The following is a 24,293-nucleotide window of genomic DNA, read 5'->3' as shown; positions in this document are numbered from 1 at the left end:
TCTTTCACGAGAAGTGCCATGGGATTTTTTTAATGACCACAGAGAGTCAGGACCTCGGTTTAACGTCTCATCCGAAAGACGGCGCTCACTGACAGTGTAGTGTCCCCTTCACTTTTACTGGGGCATTAGGACACACACAGACCACAGGTTGAGCGCCCCCTGCTGGCCTCACTAACACCACTTCCAACAGCAACCTAGTGTTCCCTAGTGGTCTCCCATCCAGGTACTGACCAGGCTCGGCCCGGCTTAGCTTCAGTGAGTAACCGGTCATGGGCTGCAGGGTGACATGGCTGTGATATACATGTATATATATATGTGTGTGTGTATATACATGTATACGTACAATATACTGATCCAGCACTACTTATGAAAAAGCTCTGCTGAACTTTTTGGAGTGTGATGGAACATGCAATAATTTGTAACCTTAAAGTAAGCAATAGTTTCTCTCTCCATGTCTGCACCTGAGGGCACCACGCTTCTAGTCACACAAATTAATGCTTATTCCATCTTCACACACACAAAAAAAAAGCGAACTAACCTTTGAGCACACATTTGATAACAAACGACTTTCACCGTGCATCCAGGGAATTAGGGCAATTTGGCTCTCCAAACATCCTTTGCTTAGTTGTAATTAATTAGGGTGCCGTGTTTTTTTGGCTTGTGATAAATTGCTGCATTCTGAATGTAGAAAATAGAGGTCAAACGTTTCCCGTAGCCTCACTGTCGGAACATTAAGGTGTCCCTGTCGTGGACAATGTAATACAGACATGTTGAAGCAAGTGTTTGCACTCCAGCCTTCCGCTTATTTGAGATAATCCTAAGGTCACCCTGGTTTTCAGTACAGCGCTTTGGACAAATTGAATAGGTGATGGGTGTTTCTTGCATGTTGACGGATTATTGAGGCAGGTAACATGCGTTTGTTCTGGTCATGCAATTTATAAAAAAATATATACAGTAAAGTCATTCAGAAATTATTCACCCATTTGTGGTTTGTTTTCTTTTTCAAATATTTCCCAAGTGATGTTTAACAGAGCAAGACGTTTTTCACAGTATTTCCTATAGTATTTTTTTTCTGCAGGAGAAAGTCTTATTAATTTTACTTCGGCAAGAATAAAAGCTGTTTTTTTTAACCATTTTATGGTCAATAATATTAGCCCCCTTATCATTTTTATTGTTTACAGAACAAACCTCTGTTATGCAATGACTTGCCTAATTACCCTAATTAACCTGGTTAAGGCTTTACATTGCAATAGACTGATTTCATGCAGCTGCCATTATTAAGAGCGAAAACGAGGCTGCGGTGGGAAGAAACCTGGAAGTACTGCTTAGAGTTCATTCATTATCATTTTCTTGTCGGCTTAGTCTCTTTATTAATCCGGGGTCGCCACAGCGGAGTGAACCGCCAACTTATCCAGCAAGTTTTTATGCAGCGGATGCCCTTCCAGCCGCAACCCATCTCTGGGAAACATCCACACACACATTCACACACACACTCATACACTACAGACAATTTAGCCTATCCAATTCACCTGTACCGCATGTGTTTGGACTGTGGGGGAAACCGGAGCACCCGGAGGAAACCCACGCGAAGGCAGGGAGAACGTGCAAACTCCACACAGAAACGCCAACTGAGCCGAGGTTGGAACCAGCGACCTACCTACTGCGCCACTGCCTCGCCCTCGCTTAGAGTTACACATAGATATTTACATTAGATGTCGCCTGCCATGTTGTTGTCTATTGGAAGGAATGTGTCAATAGAGCCGCCATGTTAGTACAGGGTAGCACTCCATTGAAATGAATGCCAGACCAATGTGCAGTGGAGGACTGTGGCCATTCAGAGCCAGAGAAATATACAAATTTGCATATATCTATAAGCAAAATAATCTTACATCAAAAGAAAAAAAATCAAGATTATATTGCTTACCCCATTGGCAGATTATTTTGCTTGTTTTAAGGAAAAACTCACTTATTATTGGCATATTATTTCTCAAAACGAGACGATATGTTTTGCTTGTCTAGAAAATGCTTCTTGATATAAGAAATTTTTAAATATTTAGACTAGAAACAAGTAATAAATCTAAGCAAGAAACACATTTTTTTGCAGTGCATAAATTAAATATATTTAATTAAATATTAAACTAAATATATTTATAAATATGTTTTGTCACAGCAGAAACAGCACTGTAAAAAATGATTGTCTAACCTTTTGCCTCATATCTAGTCCAAATATCTACAAATTCTCAAACCGAAAAGCATTTTCTATAGACTAGTAAAAAATATTTAATTTTCTAAATAAAAATAAATAAAATAAAAATAAATAAAAAATAAATAAATAATAAATAAAAATGAAGGGAGTTTTTCCTAAAAATATGCACAATAATCTGTCAGTGAGGTAAATAAAATGCTCACACTTTAAATTACAATAAGGTTTCATTAGTAATGTTAGTTAACAAAAAAAATATCTGATCAATAGGTCATGACAACATATGTTTTTAGTTAATTGTAACTTATTAAGTTAATCATGTTCCAACTTATTTTTATGAGTTACACAAGCTGTTTTAAGTCAGTTTAACATAACGTAAGTTCAAATAATTTGATTAAGCTTAAAAGTTTAAGTCAATCAGTATTTTTACAGCACTGTTGTGTAATTATGAAATATACTTGCATTTATTAATCATAGTTCAACATTTATTATTAACATCCCGATGCATTAACTAACATTAATTAATACAACCTTACTTTAAAGTGTTAGTACAGACTGAGGGCGACACAGGGGATCAGTGGTTAGCACTTTGGCCTTACAGCAAGAAGGTCGCTAGTTCGAGTTTAGGCTGGGTTGGTGTTTCTTGTGAGTTTGCATGCTCTCCCTGTGTTGGCGTGGGTTTCTTCCGGGTGTTCTGGATTCCCCCATATTACTGTATGAGTGTGTATGGGTGTTTCCCAATATTGTGTTGCAATCAAAAGGGCATCCGCTGTGTAAAACATATGCTGGATAAGTTGGCGGTTCATTCCACTGTGGCGACCCCTGATGAATAAAGAGGAGAAGCTGAAGAAAAATGAATGAATGAATAAATTTCAGATTGAGAACCAGATTATTTTATTAAGCCTCTGGCAGATATGCTTATAAGGAAAACTCACGTTTAACTTTGACTTATTATTTCTGAAAATTAAACAATGCTTGTTTTACTTGTCTAGAAAATGCTTCTTGGTTGAAGGATTTGTAGGTATCTAGACTAGAAACTTCTTTTTTCAGTGAAGCTTCCACAGTTTAGTGTGTTTTTTCTGTCTGTTGGGAAAGCATACTGGTCCACACAGGATTACACTGGGCTTTGATGGACACGGTCCTGCTCATTAGAATTGAACTGGTGGCCAAGTTTCCCCCCAGCGTCCCCAGTAAAAGCTCCCAGCCCCCCTTTTCTTGAACAAAAACATTAGTCTGTGAGGGGTGTCAGGCTTCAGCGCTCGGCTGGGTCCAGGCTTCATGTTGTTGGGTAGGACAGCCAAGCGTCAGCCCCAATTACTGCTCTGAATGTGGAGCTTTTTACTGCTATAAGAGACATTGAGTGTTTCGCGGAGGCCAGTATGAACCGCTCACTTTGACCCAGGCTTACATCTGTTCTCTGTTCTGACCTCGAAAGGACAAGAATAAATCCATTGACACACAGCGTTAGCTTTTTATGGAAAATACGTTGCAGCGTTTCTGTCACAGAGAATTTTGCAGGACCAAACTTGAATTCAGTGCTAATTAAATGTCATGCACCAGTCAGATTTAAAATACTTTCACAGTAAAAAGAAGGAATAAAATGTTATACAAAATGTATCAACACATAAACCAATCCATGAATACATTCAGAATTTTAATAGGAACAAAACTATTAAGTTTAGTTTATATATAAAGTGCAGCTGAAGTCTAAACTAATGTTGTGAATGAGACCTCAGTACATTGAAATCTATAGGCACAAATACAGTTAAAGTCCGAATTATTAAACCGCCTTTGAATCATTATTTATTTTTTAAATATTTTACCAAATGATGTATGACCGAGAAAGCAAATTTTCACAGTATGTCTGATAATATTATATATATAATATTTCTTCTAGAGAAAATCTTATTTGTTTTATTTTGGCTAGAATAAAAGCAGTTTTTAATAAAAAATAAATAAATAAACATTTTAAGGTCAAAATTATAAACCCCTTTAAGCTATATTTTCAATCATCTACAGAACAAACCATAATTATACAATAACTTGCCTAATTACCCTAACCTGCCTAGTTAACCTGACTAACCTAGTTAAGCCTTTAAATGTCACTTTAAGCTGTATAGAAGTGTCTTGAAGAATATCTAGCCTAATATTATTTACCGTCATCATGGCAAAGATAAAATAAATCAGTTATTAGAAAAGAAATCAGTTATTAGCTATTATGATTAGAAATGTGTTTAAAAAAATCTTCCCTCTGTTAAACAGAAATTGGGGAAAATAAACAGGGGGGTAATAATTCTGACTTTAACTGTAGATAAAGCACTATAAATTTGACATGAGGTGCTTTCTGGCAGATTTCTTTTCCACTTGCTTAAATCAGCTTCAAATCTTTAAATCTTGCTTAAATAAAAGTAGAAAATTGTGAGGTCCCACTTTATATTAAGTGGCCTTAACTAATATGTACTTATAGTTTGTTACAATGTACTTATTGTGTAAATACATGTATTTACTGTGTACTTATGCTTGATTAAATACCTGTATGTAATTACATCTGTACTTAACTTCTGTAATTACATTATCTAAATATACTGTTGACCATCCCTTACACCTTTACCCACCCTTAAACCAACCCATACCACCAAACCTGTCCATAACCCAACCCCTATCCCAACTCAAGAGCACCACAAGTGTTCTCAAATACATTAGGAACACAGTAAGTACATTGTATTTATTTTTTGATGTAAGTACATAGTGGTTAAGGACACTTAATATAAAGTGGGACCAATTGGCATTATTTTAAATTTTCTTCATTTTCCTTCGTTTAGTCCCTTTATTCATTAAGGGTTGCAACAGCAGAATGAACAACCAACTTTTCAAGCAAATGTTTTACACAGCGGATGCCCTTCCAGCTGCAACCAAGTACTGGGAAACACCCATACACACTCATTCACACACATACACTACGGCCAATTTAGTTTAGTCAATTCACCTTCAGCGTTTAGATTGTGGGGGAAACCAGAGCAGGGAACCCACGTCAACACGGGGAGAACAGGTGTGAGGTGACGACTCTAACCACTGAGCCACCATGCTGCACGTGAAAAAATATTTATAATATAAAGATAACTCATAAATAGTTACGATTTTCTACTTTAAAAATTGTTTTAAACTAGTGGAATTTTTTGAATGAAAACACATTTAGTGTACATTTTACTGTGCTTTTTGTGTCAATAAATTTCAGTCAAACTGAGGTCCTTTTCACAAAACAATTTTTTTAATGACTTCAGCTGCTCTTAAATATACACTAAACTTCATCGTTATGTTTCTATCGATATTCTGAATGTCTTTATGAAGAGGTTTGTTTATGTGAATTTTTATAATGTTTTATTACTAATGGCATAATAAAATGTTTTGTGTCTGCATTTTAAAGGTGCAGTAGGTGATCTTACACAATGCTAACAGCTTCGCATAAATCTCTGAATCACAGTCCCTCCCCTGCCGTCTACAGCCACCCCTCCTTAAATAGCAAGCCAAACTGACATGCGATTTCAGAGCGAATATTTAGAGTTGCAAGGTAAACAATATAGGGAGAGAATATGCGGAGTAGCGGTATTTACTTGTGTTTTGTTATTAAACTAATTAAAATCTACATCATCGATGCTGTAAGAGGACCTTATGAAACTGAAAATAGTCTTATCAGTCTTTCATCGGAAGATTTTAGTGGCTGAACAGCACTTCTGTCAAGATATAACACATTTGTAACATCAACATCTAACATTACATCAGCTCTGCGTGAAGTTAAAACAGTGTAAAAACAGAACATTATCGGTCTAAGAGAAAGCCATTGTCATCCTTTCTCCAGCGTGCAAAGGTAACTCCAATATTGATTCAGGTTTTTAAAAAGTTTAGATTCAGCAGGTTTTGATCAATCGTGGGCATGCTCTCTCTCGTGAACATGCGGCGGTCGGCGGAGCTGTGTACAAACGTCTGCACAGTTGTTCAAATCTGCATTTGCTGACAGACAGATTGGGCTACTTATCGGAATTGTGAGAGATGTCGGTCTGACTCTATTTAATTGGATGAACATTTTTTAGTTTTATGCCTTACCCAAAATATAAAAATACATATAAACACATTTAGATCAAATACTGTAATCATTACTATTAGACTGCGAGGAGACTTTGAACCAGCACAACCAAAACTGCTTCTGAAGACGATCACCTACTGCACCTTTAAGAGTGTTTTCTAATTTATAAAGTAAAGATGTCCAAAATATTTTCAGTGAAACCCTTTACATTTAACATGTCAATAAAATAAAACAAGAATTTAGAACCCTGCTTTTATCCAATGTCCAGGATTTATTTCCAAACTGCATATATATATATATATAATTTTTTTTTAAATAATATATTTTATATATATATATATATATATATATATATATATATATATATATATATATATATATATATATATATATATATATTGCTATATTTCTGCAATACGTTTTAAATGCAGTCCTGAGCTGATTGATGATGGACAGTAAAGTAAGTGTGGTGTGTTTGTGTGTGTGTGTGTGTGTGTGTGTGTGTGTGTGTGTGTGTGTGTGTGTGTGTGTGTGTGTTTGTGTGTGTGTGTGTTTGTAGGGCGAGATATGGCCAACACAACCTTACCTGGATATCCACCTCACGTCCCTCCGACAGGGCAGGGCAGCTATGCCACATCCACACTGGCTGGAATGGTTCCTGGTGAGTATCTGCAAATAAAATGTACAATAATAAGAAGTTTTGTTGTCCCACAGCTGCTAAAAAGAATAGTTTACCCTATTTTTTTCACTTACTCGTTATTTACTCTCCATCAAGTGGTTTCAAACCATTATGAGTTTCTTTCTTCTGTTGAACACTAAAGAAGACATCATATATTAACAATACTTTCTAAACAACCACCAAGGAATTGAGTGGTCATCATGATAAAACCAGTTACCATCGTTTTTTTATTTAAATTTTTATTTAGAAAAGTCAAAGTTTGTTGTTAATTACCAGCACAAATTGTTCATTAAAATAATGTGTGGCCAATAATGAATATACTGGGCATACATGGTGACATCTAAGAGCTAATTTTGCTAATTGAGGCTATGAATAAAATCATTATTTCTGCAAAAAGTTTAAAATAAAAAACAAAACTGTTTTGAAACTAGTCAAAGATGAGCAAAAGTTGACAGGATTTTCAGTTTTGGGTGAACTGTCCCTTTAAGATACTCATTTACTGTAAAACACAATGAGAGGATAAACATTTACGTTAATTAGATGCATTAAAATAGCTGCAAAAGAAGTGTAATTATTCATTCATTCATTTTCTTGTTAGCTTAGTCCATTTATTAATCTGGGGCCGCCACAGCAGAATGAACCGCCAACTTATCCAGCACGTTTTTATGTAGCGGATGCCCTTCCAGCTTTATCTCATCTCAACATCCACAAACACTCATTCAAACACACTCATACACTAAGGACAATTTAGCCTACCCAATTCACCAGTACCACATGTCTTTGGACTGTGGGGGAAACCGGAGCACCCGGAGGAAACCACGTGAACGCAGGGAGAACATGCAAACTCCACACAGAAACGCCAACTGAGCCGAGGATCAAACCAGCGACCTTGAAGTGTAACCAATAATCTTTAATTTAGTAAAAAGAAATGGGCAGCACGGTGGCACAGTAGGTAGCACAATCACAGCAAGAAGGTCGCTGGGTCAGTTGGCGTTTCTGTGTGGAGTTTGCATGTTCTACCAGTGTTGGCGTAGGTTTCCTCCAGGTGCTCTGGTTTCACCCACAGTCCAAAACACATGCGCTATAGGGGAATTGGGTGGGATAAATTGTCCGTAGTGTATGTGTGTGAATGAGAGTGTATGGGTGTTTATCAGTACTGGGTTGCAGCTGGAAGGGCATCCGCTACATAAAACATATGCTTGATAATTTGGCGGTTCATTCCACTGTGGCAACACCAGATTAATAAAGGGATTCAGCTGAAAAGAAAATGAAGGAATGAATGAATATGCAGTTCTGAGTGTGCCTCACACAAGTGAGTGGGCTTGACAAACCACCTGTAGTAAACGCACTCTTTCATCTCTCTGACACTTTAACCAAGACTTGCACCAGGTTTGCACCAGACATTATAAAACAAATAAAACATTGCACATTTATGAAGTGTGCATCGCACAGGTGAGTGGGCTTAACAAACCACCTGTAGAAACACTCTTCTCTCTATGAAAAGACATTCTTCCTTAATTTAGCGCTTAATTCTCTGAGTACAAACAGTTGCTTTATATAATTAGCACTTGTTGTGTGTATTGCCTCTTCTTGTTGAATCACTGAATGCTTCTTCATTGGACAAAAGAGTCTGCTAAATGACTAAATGTGAATGTATTTAATCTTATTGTTTCTGCATGTGTTTGTTTACTGCTAGACCAGGGGTCCGTTCTTCGTACCTCGCTTAAATGATCTAAGATTATTTGGCAGATCCTGGATCTTTTCATCTTGATAACTGATCTCTCGCTAATTTGGTTCTTCAAACAAGTTCGCGAATCAGATTAGAATGTCTGGATGAACTGATCTGAGATCGCTGTGTGTGTTGTGAAGGACAGATCTATCGATCCTCGAAATATTGATCAGCAATGCAATGATTGGCTGACGGCACAGCAGCGTAATGACATCATCTGATTAATATTTAATTATCCATGTGAGCAAAATTACATCAAATTAGCAGTAAACGGTTTGTTAAATATGACACGCAATAACTTTCCACATTTGTTGTGGCCTGCAGGCTTTACTCTTTCATGTGTCAAGACAAGAGTATTCATCATGCATTTCAATGCAAATCAGTGTATTTAGTTCTACATTTAGAAAATATTTTCTTTATTATAGTAGCCGTTTTTTAATCGGTGTAAAGAATAACTGGATGTTTACAAAAGCATTTTCATATTGGTAAAGGCGTCTGCAACTTTTGTGAAGCATCAAATCACCAGCATATTAACTATCAAAACATGTTTATGACTGCATAAATGTATTATTGCTTTAAAAAAAAAATTCTATTATACACAATTTGTACTAAAGCGATCTAAAAAGTTCATATCAATAAGTTTTCTCTTTGCACCAGATGGAAGTCTTTGTATTTTCATTTCGAGGGTGCAGGTTCCATACATTTTATTAATATGTATAACTTTATTTATTTTATTAATGACTATAACTTTATATATATATATATAGTTTAAAAGTATGTACCATTTTCCCAAGTGTATAAAACTACTACTGTAAGAAAATATCAGAATTCGGTACATACTTTCTCTATTATCTTTGCTTGAACTGAGCCGATCTAATCCTGTTTATATGAATTGAACCTGCTCCCGATCAGGTTTGACCTAGCAGAACTGTTGCCATGACAACAACTCTCGGATCAGCTTTAAAGAACGAAACGATCCTGGATCGTGTCAAATCGTCAATATCCAAATCCAGCTAACTGAGTAATCCACGTACGAAGAACGGACCCCTGCTGTAGGCATGCAGAACCTCCTGTTTTGTTGAGTTGTTTTATTCTTAGTAGTCCTTCATTGTCTTGCAAAAAATAAAATAAATAAAAATGATGACATATATATTAAACCACAATACAAGCAAGCATTTTTAACATAAAAAACACACACAATCGAACTTCTTTACGCTTATATTTACAAGCAAACCATCTACAGACTCAATAAAAGAAGTCCCGTGGTTTTTACAGCAGTCTGGAGAAGTTCATACAGTGTGAATGCAGGAAACCTTTAACTTTACACCATCAAACCTCCATTGACTAAAGAATGAACTTCTCTAACAGGCGTTTTGTGGCCACCGAGCTCAAACTAACTGGTAAAATGTGGTTCGATCTTGCATTATTTTTAGCAGCTGCAGGTAATAAGAGTTGAAGAAGCAGCTCTCTTCAAAGCCGCTGCTTCTGAGAGAGATTTAATGCACATCCCTCAGCCAGCGCATATAAAAACACCTCTTTATTATGCCATAAAAGAAAAAACAGCGGCGGACCAACATTGTTCAGCACAGCGCTCTCGCTTTATTCCCACACAATCAATTTCCACAACAGAGAATAGAAGCTTTGAAAAATATAGATGGACATACAGCAGGGCAATGTGGGAATCGTCAATATTTTGACATTTTCTGCACAACTTTGAGGTTTTATGAACTCCCAAAGCTACAGCAAAAGTGTTGGCGCATTATTTTAATCTGCATGCGTGTGTGTGTGTTGCGTTTCAGGGAGCGAATTTTCAGGGAATCCCTACAGCCATCCACAGTACACCACCTACAATGAAGCCTGGAGATTCAGCAACCCAGCAATACTGAGTGAGTGTCCCCAGACATCCGTCTATTGCCAAACATTTACCATAGTAATTATAGCTTCACTTTAAACATATGTACAAACTTTAAAAAAGTATGTTTACTGCATTTAAAATAAGCTGAAACTATATTATTCTTGAGTTTTTTTGTGGGACAACATAGTAGTTTTATGTTCAATCCATATGAATTTGTAAAAACTAATAGGTTAGCTTAATTTTGTCATGTTGTCCCAACACAAATCGATTGTGTCAAACCCAGCATTTTTTACAATGCAGGGTGCTTTTCTACAATAAAATTGTTTTGTGCTAGACACCACTATTGTTTCATATTTAATACTTTGTTAGGTATATATAATACATAAATAGCTATTTAAATGTGTATAATATATATATATATATATATATATATATATATATATATATATATATATATATATATATATATATATATATATATATATATATATATATACAGTTGAAGTCAGAATTATTAGCCCCCTTCAATTTTATTTCTTCTTTTTTAAATATTTTCCAAATAATGTTTAACAGAGCAAGGACATTTTCACAGTATGTCTGATAATATTTTTTCTTCAGGAGAAAGTCTCTTTTGTTTTATTTTGGCAAGATTAAAAGCAGTTTTACATTTTTTAAACACAATTTTAGGAACAAAATTATTAGCCCCATTAAGCTATATTTTTTCTCGATAATCTACAGAACAAACCATCGTTATACAATAACTTGCCTAAATACTCTAACCTGCCTAATTAACCTAGTTAACCTAGTTAAGCCTTTAAATGTCACTTTAAGCTGTATAGAAGTGTCTTGATTAATATCTAGTCAAAAATTATTTACAGTCATCATGGCAAAGATAAAATAAATCAGTTATTAAAAATGAGTTATTAAAACTATTATGATTAGAAATGTGTTGAAAAAAAAATTGCTTTGTACATTGGTGCAAAATGTGTTGAAACAGAAATTGGGGAAAAAATAAACAAGCGGTCTAAAAATTCTGGGGGCTTATAATTCTGACTTCAACTGTATGTATATATATATATATATATATATATATATATATATATATATATATATATATATATATATATATATATATATACACACACACACAATATTATATTATTAATATAATAATGTAATGCATAAATATGTATAATTTTTCAAATCAAACATCAGAAAAAAAAGAAACATGCTAATTTAGAGCAAAAAGTTGATTGTTCAAACTAATATTTTTACTATACTTTGTGGTTTAATTTTTTTTCTTTCTGAAAATATCACTTTCTTAACATACAATTTTATTTTGACCAATTTTTATTTTATGCATTATGTGGTCTTTATTTTATTAATAAAATCTGTACCATTAATCATATTTATCCCTGTGCTTTTAAATCAAAGAAGTCCAAAATAGGGCCCACTGGCCTAAGTATCCTTTAATTTGGCCCTCCATCACACATGAGACAAGAGTGATGGGGAGGGTTGGCCGAATGCCTTTAACAGAGATCGTAATTTCTAAATTAACAATTCTTTTTTTGTTTGTTTTATTTCTGAGCTACAAAAAATGCTGTAAATGAATCTGATTTTGGGGCGTCACAGTGGCGCAGTAGGTAGTGCTGACGCCTTACAGCAAGAAGGTCGCTGGTTCGAGCCTCGGCTGGGTCAGTTGGCATTTCTGTGTGGAGTTTGCATGTTCTCCTTGTGCTCGCCAGGGTTTCCCCCAATTTCCCCCACAGTCCAAAGACATGCGGTACAGGTAAATTGGGTAGGCTTAATTGTCCGTAGTGTATGTGTGCGTGTTTGAATGAGTGTGTGTGGATGTTTCCCAAAGATGGGTTGTGGCTGAAAGGGCATCCGCTGCGTAAAAACATGCTGGTGGTTCATTAATAAAGGGAATAAGCTGAAAAGAATGAATCTGATTTTTACACAATACTGTCACTCAATGGATAGAGGACAATGCAGAACACATTGGCAAGCAAATCAAGGCCAAAAACAAGTGTACCTTGACTATATCCGTTCTGTTATAAATTGGATTGATTTTTTTTTTTTTACTATAGTAAGTTTATTATAAAATGTATAAATATGTACTGCATCAGATAATATAAAACAATGTTTTCTAGTTATTTTTGAATATTAAATAAATTAGTAAATCACCAAGAGCAACTTTAATAAATTTTGCCATATTTAGCTTTGACCCACAGCCCTCAATCAAGTTTGGTTTTTGGGCCTTCATATGAAAAAGCACCTGTGATTTAAATATTTGCGAATATTTCAGTGAACAAACTAAATATGCTGTAAGCATTTGAATATTTGCTGAAGTGACAATATTATATTTTTGTACTCTTAAACAACACAACCATAAAAACAGCAGAAAGTAATTGATTTAACTGATTTTCCAGTCATTTACGTACTCAGTTCAGTTTGTTTTGCTTGTAGTTTTACTATTGTGCTATAGGCCAAAACAACTGTTGGTATCAAAATCCAATAGTAAAAAATGTTGATCAAATCAAAACTATGAAGCATCGAAAAACAAATATGCATTTAATAAATTAAAACGCGGTCAAGGTGTATTGAAATGGTACATTCCTTTCTTATTAACTTTCAGGTTCCCCCTATTATTATAGTGCATCCAGAGGCTCCGCCCCCCCAACTGCTGCCACTGCCTATGACCGCCACTAGTTACCATGCCAACCAAATGACCAGACACGCCCACCAACTCGGACTTCATATTCTGCCAGTGTGAGCAGAGCAGCTGATTGGACACATGTGGTCACATGATGAAGAACAGACCAATCGGGAACAGAAACAACTTCCGACGACAATTCGGCCAATCACGCGAGCTTCCACACTTGAGGAGGAAAACTGATAAATGAACTATACATGTATATCTATGGTAAATATGGTTTTTAAAACAATCTATGGGATAAACATCTGCTTTTATAATACTTTTGTATTTTGTTTTCGCATTCATTTTGATGGGTATTCATATTTAAAGTGGTGCTGGTGTTCGGATATACACTGAAATGAAGCTTTGGGCATTTTCATAACCATAACGTGTGTTTATACTGTAAAATAAATGCATTTACAGCATCTGAAGTGTAAATGCTACTATAAATGTGTCATAAATAGAGAAACCCACCTATTCTGTTAAATTTATTAGTTAAATGTTTAACGCAATGATCAAGTTACCGTATTTGACTAAAAGATTTGGTCAAAACAATTCAGCATTTTTTTATTAGCACAGTTTTTCAAAGTAAGAACATTTACAGATGCTGTAAAAGTGTTAATATGTCTTTCAGTCTCTTTCCAAATACATTCATTTGGCCACTTTATTAATAAATATCTACACAAATAATGGGCTAGACACTGAAATGAACAATATCAAGCTTTGGGCATGTTCGTGAATATAAAGTGTGTTTACAGTCAAATCTGTTTTAAGGGTAAATGCTATGAACACTCAAATATGGACAAACCCAACTGATGGGTTATATTTGTAAGTTAATTTGTGACCCTGGAGCACGAAACCAGTCTAACATTTCACAGGTATAAATTTGGTAATAAGGAAAAATACTTTAGATGGGTCAAAATAATTGATTTTTTAATGCCAAAAATCATCATGATATAATGTAAAGATCATGTACCATGACTATTAGAATATTATTTGCAAATTTCCTACTCTAAATATATTAATTTAAATATATTAATAAAAAAAAAAAAAAATATATATATATATATATATATATATATATATATATATATATATATATATATATATATATATATATATATATATATATATATAAATTTTTTTTTTTTTACAATTTTTTGTAGTTGTATCTTAAACAAATATGATCTTATCCTATCAGAAAAAAAGTATACATCAATGCAAAGCTTATTTATCGTGCTTGCAGGTGATGAGTAAATCTGAATTACATCAAATTGACACTTATTATTATGTATTGTCAAATTTGTCCTATATTTGACTCCAAATTGTGAAAAAAAAAAAACAACAACAAAAAAACTGCATGCTCTAAGAAATTTTACGCTATTTAATATTCAAATTGGGTAAAATATGGAGACCCAAACATTGGGTTAAATTTTGTCACATAAATATAATTGAAAAAATTACTTCAAACTGCCAACAAAAAATGCTCATTAAGAAAATGTTAAATATTTTTATTGGTTTAATTAATTTGTGGATTTAATTAATTTGTTTATTTTTTTATTTTAATTGAGTTATTTCACAAAATTTTGCTTTTTATATATATATATATATATATATATATATATATATTTTTTTTTTTTTTTTTAATTTTTTTTTTTATTTGGTCGTATAAATATAATTAAAAAAATTAATCCAGCAGTTGGTCTGCATTACACACATAATTGGATTGATATCTACATATGTAAGAGCATATATACGTCATATATACGTGAGTATATCTTTCAGTGTTTACCCAAATACATAAAAGCATCCATTTTTTGTGAATACCTACAATACAAACACAATGAACGTGGGTCAATGCTTTCAAACGCATGGTTGTAGATTCTCCTTACAGGTTTCGCTCTCGGTGTGTGTGTGTGTGTGTGTGTGTGTGTGTGTGTCTCTGAAAAGCAGTAAAACAACTCTAAACTTTATGCTCAATGCACAGTAAAACAATGTGAACAGTATGCTCAAACTCAGCATGGAGAAATCAACAGAAATTCGGCCTTCTTTTCCCTCTGGACGCCACTTCTGTGAGAAACAATCAGACACGAACAAGAGAAAAAAGAAACGAGGTGATAAACTGACCTGCTGCTGAGGCCAGATTTGATTCTAAGTGGAAGACGCCTTTTTGTATGTGGTTTTTATAAAGACAGAGGCATCAGTGTGCATGGATTGTTTTCATTCATTATGCAGTTCTTTTTTTAAATGTGTTTATATCATTAATTTCTCAAGGGGGGGTTCAGTAAGTGTTAGCACTGATCGCATGATGCTGATTCTCTAAAATATCAAAATCAGGAGTTTTTCAGGTGATCAGCAAATGAGAAATGCTGATTCACTTTCACACTACTTGAAGGGGGTGTTCATAAGACATAATCAGGACATGGCACGTTATGAATATGAATGAGATTTTATGCATGCTTATGAGTGCTTATGCTTATCGATGGTCATTCGATTCGTAATTTTGAATGCGAAGAAGACATTGTTTCAGATTTGTTTGTTATGACAACATGACATTATCTAGATAACAAAACTTGTCATAAATCTGTCATAAACATGAATGTCTTAAGGACATTATAAATGTGTCAGGAATGTTATAACACCTTCATTAATATTTTTCTTGACCTCAAGTTATCATTAGGGATGGCTGATGTAAAACTGAGCTGACTAAAGTTATTCGAAACACTCAGTTCATGACTAAAGCGATTCAAAACACATTGGTCACGTGACTAAAGCGATTTGAAACACCTAGGTCATGTGACTAAAGTGATTCTAAACACCCAGGTCACGTAACTAAATCAATTGAAAACTCCCAGGTCACACACTAAAGCGATTCAAAACACCCAGGTCATGTGACTAAAGCGATTCAAAACACCTTGGTCACATGACTAAAGCAATCTGAAAAACCCAGGTCACGTGACTAAAGGGATTTGAAACATTTAGGTCACGTCACTAAAGCAATTCAAAGCACCAAGGTCATGTGACTAAAGTGATTCGAAACCCCCGGGTCACGTCACTAAATCAATTCGAAACACCCAGGTCACACACTAAAGCGATTCAAAAACACCCAGGTCATGTGACTAAAGCCATTCGAAAGACCTAGGTCACGTGTCTAAGGTGATTCGAAACATGCTGGTCACATGACAAAAGCGATTCAAAAAACCTTGGTCACGTGTCTAAAGCGATCTGAAAAACCCAAGTCACCTGACTAAAGTGATTTTAAACACCCAGGTCATGTGACTAAAGCAATTCGAAACATGCAGGTCATGTGACTAAAGTGATTTGAAACACCTACGTCACAAGACTAAGTCGATCACACCAAACGCTCATTTACATTCCAAAAACGCGAGGTTGCACCGCACCAAATTTTTGTTGACAAGAAAAAAATGAGCACAGTGCGCTTTATGTCGATAGGCAACGACTGAATCAGCTGGGTATTGTTCGAGAGTGTTGCTGTTGACATCAATAGAATTTTAATAATTACAAATATTGTGATTTTCTTTATTTGTGAAGTCATACAGCTCTGGATAACCCAAAACAGCAATCCCGACAAATACTCAATGTATTTTAATCTTGTTTATTTTTATGACCAAAACAAGACATATTTATTCACAAAGTGTTTATTTGGATGTCACACCTAATGTAAAACAAAACACGTCACAAGAACAGAGCGTTTAAAAACTCAATAGCTGCATCCCCTAGACTCGAACCCATTATCTCTGCATGCTCTGCATGTCTGGAACTCTCACCGCTCCACTAAATCACTTTCCACTAAACCTCAATTCCACAACGTGGGGTATAATTCCTTAATTTGCGTAACTGTTTCTGTGCTGAAGCTATTCCAGAGCAATACATTAAAAAATGACCACTAGGTGTCACTGTAGAGACGGTTTCAAAACGTTTCGAAGTTTCGACACATTTGCTTCGACTGTTTCATGAAGCCTCGCTCTGCCCACTACTACTTGTCATTAAATTGTATTCAAATAATAATGACGCTGTTATAAAATTATTTGTCAGAGTACTGATGCTTTTAATGAGAAAAATTAAAGACAAATTAATTAGTTCCACTGAAAAAAGTGATCTGAAAAATATTCATGACAACTATATCGTAACAATCATGTTTATGACAGACTTATGACAAGTTTTGCAGACTTGATAATGTCCAGTCGTCGTGACAAAGACTGATAAATTTGTTTGTGAAGTTCATCTCATCAACAATGTCATTGAGTGACTGAGACTCGGATTTACTAAATATCTTTAAGGCTTGCAAACAATTTATATGGGCTGAATTTTAACAAACAAATTAAATGTAGGTGACGTAGTGGCGCAGTAGGTAGTGCTGTCGTCTCACAGCAAGAAGGTCGCTGGTTCAAACCTCGGCTCAGATGGCATTTCTGTGTGGAGTTTGCATGTTCTCCCTGAGTTCGCGTGGGTTTCCTCCAGGTGCTCCGATTTACCCCACAGTCCAAAGACATGCGGTACAGGTGAATTGGGTAGGCTAAATTGTCCATAGTGTATGAGTGTGTGTGTGTGTGTGGATGTTTCCCAAAGATATGTTGTGGCTGGAAGGGCTCCGCTGCGTAAAAACGTGCTGGATAAGTTGGCGGTTCATTCCGCTGTGGCGACCCCGGATTAATAAAGGGACTAAGCCGACAAGAAAATTAATGAATGAATTATATGTAGTAATGTTAACCTTAGTTTGTTTAAATTCAGCCTATATAAATTGTTTGTAACCACAACCTTTAAAAAAAGTAGTAAATCCAACAAATGTTTTAAATATGCATTAAATCTCATTTACATTCACGTAATGTTACTTTATGACTATGAAAATTACATGACAGTCTTATAAGCACTCCCTTTAAGTAAAGTAAAATGTTACGCAGAAGCATTTTAGTGAATTCACCCCTTAAGGCTATTGCTTTCTTTGCACTATAGGTTGTGCTCTTTACGAGATCTCCTCTGTCTTGATTGAACAAACAGCGAACGTATTCAGTCTTCAATCAGATTGGATGCATTTCAGATTTTTGAGAAGAAATAAACATGTACTACTGATCAGACAAAGCACTTAAACCTCTAAATGTGTTTACAGAGTATGTAGCAGCTGTTCAGCTCATCAACAGATGGGTCGGTCACTGGTTATCGGCTTTACCATTTACTTTACAGAACTCAAAACATTTTGGGATCATCAAGCTGTTTCAATAATGCAAAAATAAAAAGGTTTGTTTGACGCTTTACGACAAGTGCAATTCAGCAAAGCATCCTTCATAATCACGTACTGTAAACTCAAACTACTGCAGTTCTATCGTATACGTTACAGTTGAGAGAATGTACTTGTGTCACATTTGCCAAAGACTTTTTTTCGTTGATGTCCATTTTTTATTTTACAGTCGTGCCGTTGCATTGTACAAACAGTATTATAGTAAGACATTTCCAAGATATGTACAAATCCTATGCAGAGCAAAGAAAAGCCGTTGTATGCATAAACTATAAAACTACTGACATGTTTGCTTTGTTCATTATTTATGTTATTTTGTGAAATAATACTTTTTAAAATTATTTTGTGTGAAATGTCATTTCTGTACTGTAAATACATTCTGATCAAATCTGAGCCCCCTCTCTCTGCTTTTATTTCTAATACAATAACTTTGAGCTTCTAAGTCCAAACAATATGTCTCCTAACTCAATGGTTCTCAAAGTGGGGGTCGGGACCCCCTGGGGGGTCGCGGGACAATGACAAGGGGTCGCTTGGTGATATCCAAAACTCAAATAAATTTTATTAAACTATTAGAATTACCATATTTTATTCATAACCGACAGAATATAGTTAATAGTTGCATTAAAGAAACAACAAAATAAAAATAACAATCAGCCATCAGCCTTTAATTTTAAAAGCAAAATATAATTAAATCCACAAATGACTTTAAAAAACATTATATGGCTAATAGACTGTTGCATTTTTGTGTTGTCAATAAGCTCATGTTTATATTTGCCTATAGTTGTGTCTGCAACGTTTACAAATTTACAGTACAACCACGTTGAAAAATGGGGGTCGCGAGCCACTGATATGATTATTTTTGGGGTAGCGGGCTAAAAAGTTTGGGAACCCCTGTCCTAACTAACCAAATCGCACCTCTAAAATGATCCTAGACATCACATGGTAACACTTTACAATAAGGTTGTTGTATTAGTGAATGCTAGCTAATTCATTTACATGAACAAACAACGAACAATACATTTATTCCAGTATTTGTTCATGTTAGTTATTGAAAATACAGTCGTTCATTGTTAGTTCATGTAAACTCAGGGTGCATTAAACGGCACCTATGGTGAAAAATCTCCTTTTCAAGCTGTTTGGACAGACATGTGTGTAGGTATAGTGTATAGACCAGGGGTGTCCAAACTTTTTGGGCCGTGGGCCAGATGCAAAAAAAAAAAAAAAGGTGGTCCCGGGCAATATGTTACATATATTACACAGACAAGCACATATATAGTGTATATATGTATATATGTATGTATCTGTATGTATGGGTGTGTGTTATGGAATTATTTTAATTTGTTATTTTAATTCATCTTCCAACTGTGTTTCTAGAAAGACTTTCGTTTTTTAAATCTTGAATCTTCTCTGGGCAAATTACACTTGCAACACTCATCCTTTATAAATTCTCCTTCAGTGAAAGGTTTCCTGTGCTGTGCGATTAGCTGGGCTTCATCATAACTAGCCAGCGTAGAATTTTCTTGCACTTTATTAGCACGAAAAAAAAACTGCTGATGTTGAGCTGATGAGCCAGCTGCTATTTGTTTTACTTTTTGATCTCGTTCGGCACCAGTGTAAGAGCTGAAGGCCTGATGGTCCGCAGATGGCCCGCGGGCCGTAGTTTGGACACCCCTGGTATAGACCGTCATATTGGGGTGATATAAACACACACACTTCTTTTTTTCAATTTAACAACATAAAAACGGTGGACCAATTGGAGCGGTTTTCAGAGCGAATGCAAGTTGACGTAGGAGTGTCGTCCCCCCCGCCCACCAAATTGATTGACAGCTTCCCGTAGCATGTCCCGGTAGTCACGTGTATAATCATGTCAACAAGACCAGACGTGCGCAAAGCAACCGGGAATAAAAGCTCTGTTCAGTTCACTAGGATCATCAATCGTCATCAAATGTGATCAAAAGTGAGTTTCACATGTTTAAAATGTTTTAAAACAGTGCACGTGTGTAATGAAGGACAGCGATTTACTTCAGCTTTACTCCATCAGCACAGCCGCAAGTCAGAACAATTATAAAGGAAGACGTTTCAATCCCGGTTTGTGGACTTTAAATCAGGTTTATTTAGTACATTAACATAACAGATATCCAGACATCAGTGGAGATTAACCTGTATGCTGTCACATTTGCATTAATTTTTTATATTTTTTTTGCGTGTCTGTGTGTGGGCGCGTGAACTTTGTAACGATATTGTGTGTGACTCATCAATGCAACTGCACAACAAATACTCATTGGTAAAGTTCTTACTGTAGTATTTCTCATAAATGCTACATGAGATCTTCTTCCTTTAGGTCTGTCTGTAGTCTGACGCAGCCGAGGGAGGAGATTAAGGCATGCAGAAAGGCACGTAGAAACAGTAGGCCTTAAAGGCGCAGTACAACAAAACAACCCCTGATGGAAAAATGTATAAAACAGGATCTTGTAAAAGGTATAATGAAAAATCTGATGGGTGTTTTGAGCTAAAACTTTACAGACATATTCTAGAGATGCAAAAGACTTATATTAAATCTGAAAAAAGGGGTAACCTAGGTGCCCTTTAACTAATGTTGACAATACATGAACTTAAAGTTCAACAAAGACTATTATGAACCAAGAATTATGAACAAACACTGGAATACACAAGGCATGCCACTGGTTAAGTTTTGAATGGGGAAATGTGTAACAGTCGATATGGTGAATGAAGCCCTGCCTACTAGTACAGGAGCAAATCAGCGATCGCTATAGAGCAGTGGTGCGAAAACGTTTTAAACCCGAGTGTTAATTTATAGTTTTAATGTCTTCAGTGTGAATCTACAATTTTTATAGTCATGAAAATAAAGAAAACTCTCTGACTGAGAAGGTGTGTCCAAACATTTGGTCTGTGCTGTATGTTTTTTAATTAATTATTTTTTTATAACACCATAGTAGTGGCTTATTACTTGCCTATTATTATGATTTTGGCTGTAAAATATATTACTAACGTATGTAATCTGTATGATCTTATTGGTCACCAATCTCGGTCCTGGAGGGCCGGTGTCCCTGCAGGATTTAGCTCCAACTTGCCACAACACACCTGGATATTTCAAGTAGACCTTGATTAGCTTTTTCAGGTGTGTTTGATTAGGGTTGGAGCTAAAATCTCCAGGACACCGGCCCTCCAGGAACAAGTTTGGTGACCACTGTTCTACAGGGTGGCCATTTATATGGATTCACCTTTATAAAATGGGAATGGTTGGTGATATCAACGTCCTGTTTCTGGCACATTAGTATATGTGAGGGGGCCAACTTTGGGAGGGTGGTGATCATGGTGGCCATTTTGAACTCGGCCATCTTGGGTCCAACTTTTGTTTTTTTCAATAGGAAGAGGGTCATTTGACACATCGAACTCATTGGGAATTTCACAAGAAAAACAATGGTGTGCTTGGTTTTAACGTAACGTAAACATAAAAATGTGTTCAATGTGCTGCCCATTGTGTTGGATTGTCAATGCAACCCTCTTCTCCCACTCTTCACACATTGATAGCAACACCGCAGGAGAAATGCCAGCACAGGCTTCCAGTATCCGTATTTTCAGGTGCTGCACATCTTGTATCTTCACACCATAGACATTTGCCTTCAGATGACCCTAAAGAGAAAAGTCTAAGGGGGTCAGATCGGGAGACCTTGGGGGCCATTCAACTGGCCCACAATGACTAATCCACTTTCTAGGAAACTGTTCATCAAGGAATGCTCGAACCTGACACCCATAATGTAGTGGTGCACCATGTTGCTGGAAAAACTCAGGGAACATGCCAGCTTCAGTGCATAAAGAGGGAAACACATCATCATGGAGCAACTTCAAATATCCAGTGGCCATGAGGTTTCCAGTGATGAAGAATGGCCCCACTATCTTTGTTGTTTAAGTGGTCAGAAACTTACAAATAACTTATAAAAGAATAAAGTCATGTTAAAACTAAGCACACCATTGTTTTTCTTGTGAAATTCTCAATAAGTTTGATGTGTCACATGACCCTCTTCCTATGGAAAAAACAAAAGTTGCATCTAAGATGGCCGACTTCAAAATGGCCACCATGATCACCACCCATCTTGAAAAGTTTGCCCCCTCACATACATCACCAACAATTACCATTTTATTAAGGTGTATCTATATAAATGGCCCACCCTGTACATCTCTAATCAAACTTTATACCTAAACCCGACTACTGCATTAATAACTATTAATAAGCTGCAAATTAGGGCGAGGTAGTGGCGCAGTAGGTAGTGCTGTCGCCTCACAGCAAGAAGGTCGCTGGTTCGAACCTCCGCTCAGTTGGCATTTCTGTGAGGAGTTTGCATGTTCTCAATGCCTTCGCGTGGGTTTCCTCCGGGTTCCCCGGTTTCCCCCACAGTTCAAAGACATGCGGTACAGGTGAATTGGGTAGGCTAAATTGTCCGTAGTGTATGAGTGTTTGTGGCTGTTTCCCAGAGATGGGTTGCGGCAGGAAGGGCATCCGCTGCGTAAAAACTTGCTGGATAAGTTGGCGGTTCATTCCGCTGTGGCGACCCCGGATTAATAAAGGGACTACGCCGACAAGAAAATGAATGAATGAATGAAGCTGCAAATTAATAGTTTGAGGCAAACATCACTATTTTTATTTACTACTAATAAATCCACAACAATGTGTGATAAATATTCATTCATTTTCTTGTCGGCTTAAACCCTTTATTAATCCGTGGTCGCCGCAGCGGAATGAACCGCCAACTTATCCAGCATGTTTTTACCCTTCAAGTCGCAACCCATCTCTGGGAAACATCCACAAACACTCATTCACACACACAATCATACACTACGGACAATTTAGCCTACCTAATTCACCTGTACTGCATGTCTTTGGACTGTGGGGGAAACCGGAGCACCCGGAGGAAACCCATGCAGAGAGAACATGCAAACTCCACACAGAAACGATAAACGAACCAGCGACCTTCTTGCTGTGAGGCAACAGCACTACCTACTGGGCCACTAATTCGCCCAAGTGTGATAAATATATACATATTATTAAATAAATATATTTATTTTATGGTGTATTTTAATAACAATATGTGTACTGTAGTCACATACAATACAACAAAAATGTTATGCAAAATATCTATACATTGTGAGAATTTCCAGAATTAACATTGGAATCAATGGACTTCAATACAATTCATTAAATTGAATTTGATCAGTTTTTTAGTCCTTCACTGGTTCATCCATAATATACATATTTTGTTAGAATATTATTTATTTACTTATTTATTTAAAAACACTTTTTGAAAAATAAAGGTGCTCAAACACACAAATAGATTTCCAATATTATTTCTACACTTAATTATAATTGTAGAAATATTCATTCAATCATTTATTTTCTTGTCAGCTTAGTCCCTTTATTAATCCGGGGTCGCCACAGAGTAATGAACCGCCAACTTATCAAGTACATTTTTATGCAGCGGATGCCCTTTCAGCCGCAACCCATCTCTGGGAAACATCCACACACACATTCACACACACACACACACACACACACACACACATCCACACACACATTCACACACACACAACGGACAATTTAGCCTACCCAATTCACCTGTACTGCATGTCTTGACTCTTTGGACTGTGGGGGAAACCGGAGAACCCGGAGGAAACCCAGGCGAACGCTGGGAGAACATGCAAACTCCACACAGAAACGCTAAGTCAGCTGAGGATCGAACCAGCAACCTTCTTGCTGTGAGGCGACAGCACTACCTAC

General features: G+C 36.0%; 1 protein-coding gene and 1 long non-coding RNA gene across 5 annotated transcripts in view; one reads left to right on the top strand and one right to left on the bottom strand.

Annotated features, from left to right (window-relative positions):
* The window catches only part of pax2b (paired box 2b), a 75,365-nt gene extending 61,065 nt beyond the window's left edge, over window positions 1-14,300 (top strand). Inside the window, 3 exon segments of one of the 4 annotated variants that reach the window (NM_131640.1) lie at window positions 6,844-6,945; window positions 10,492-10,578; window positions 13,186-14,300. In NM_131640.1, the coding sequence (NP_571715.1) occupies window positions 6,844-6,945; window positions 10,492-10,578; window positions 13,186-13,259 (263 nt within the window). In that variant the 3' untranslated portion in view covers window positions 13,260-14,300. 4 annotated transcript variants of the gene reach the window in all.
* LOC137496855 (uncharacterized) overlaps window positions 1-24,293 on the bottom strand; it is a 132,892-nt gene that overhangs the window by 25,740 nt on the left and 82,859 nt on the right. Inside the window, exons 5-6 of the long non-coding RNA XR_012388238.1 lie at window positions 7,038-7,099; window positions 6,871-6,953 (exon numbers count right to left, since the gene is read on the bottom strand). This is a non-coding gene — a long non-coding RNA (uncharacterized lncRNA). The remainder of the gene's footprint in view (window positions 1-6,870; window positions 6,954-7,037; window positions 7,100-24,293) is intronic.

This window comes from Danio rerio, chromosome 12, assembly GCF_049306965.1.
Source record: "Danio rerio strain Tuebingen ecotype United States chromosome 12, GRCz12tu, whole genome shotgun sequence".
Taxonomy (NCBI): domain Eukaryota; kingdom Metazoa; phylum Chordata; class Actinopteri; order Cypriniformes; family Danionidae; genus Danio; species Danio rerio.
Note: the sequence above shows the minus strand (reverse complement) of the source record. Positions and strands in the feature narration are given on the sequence as shown.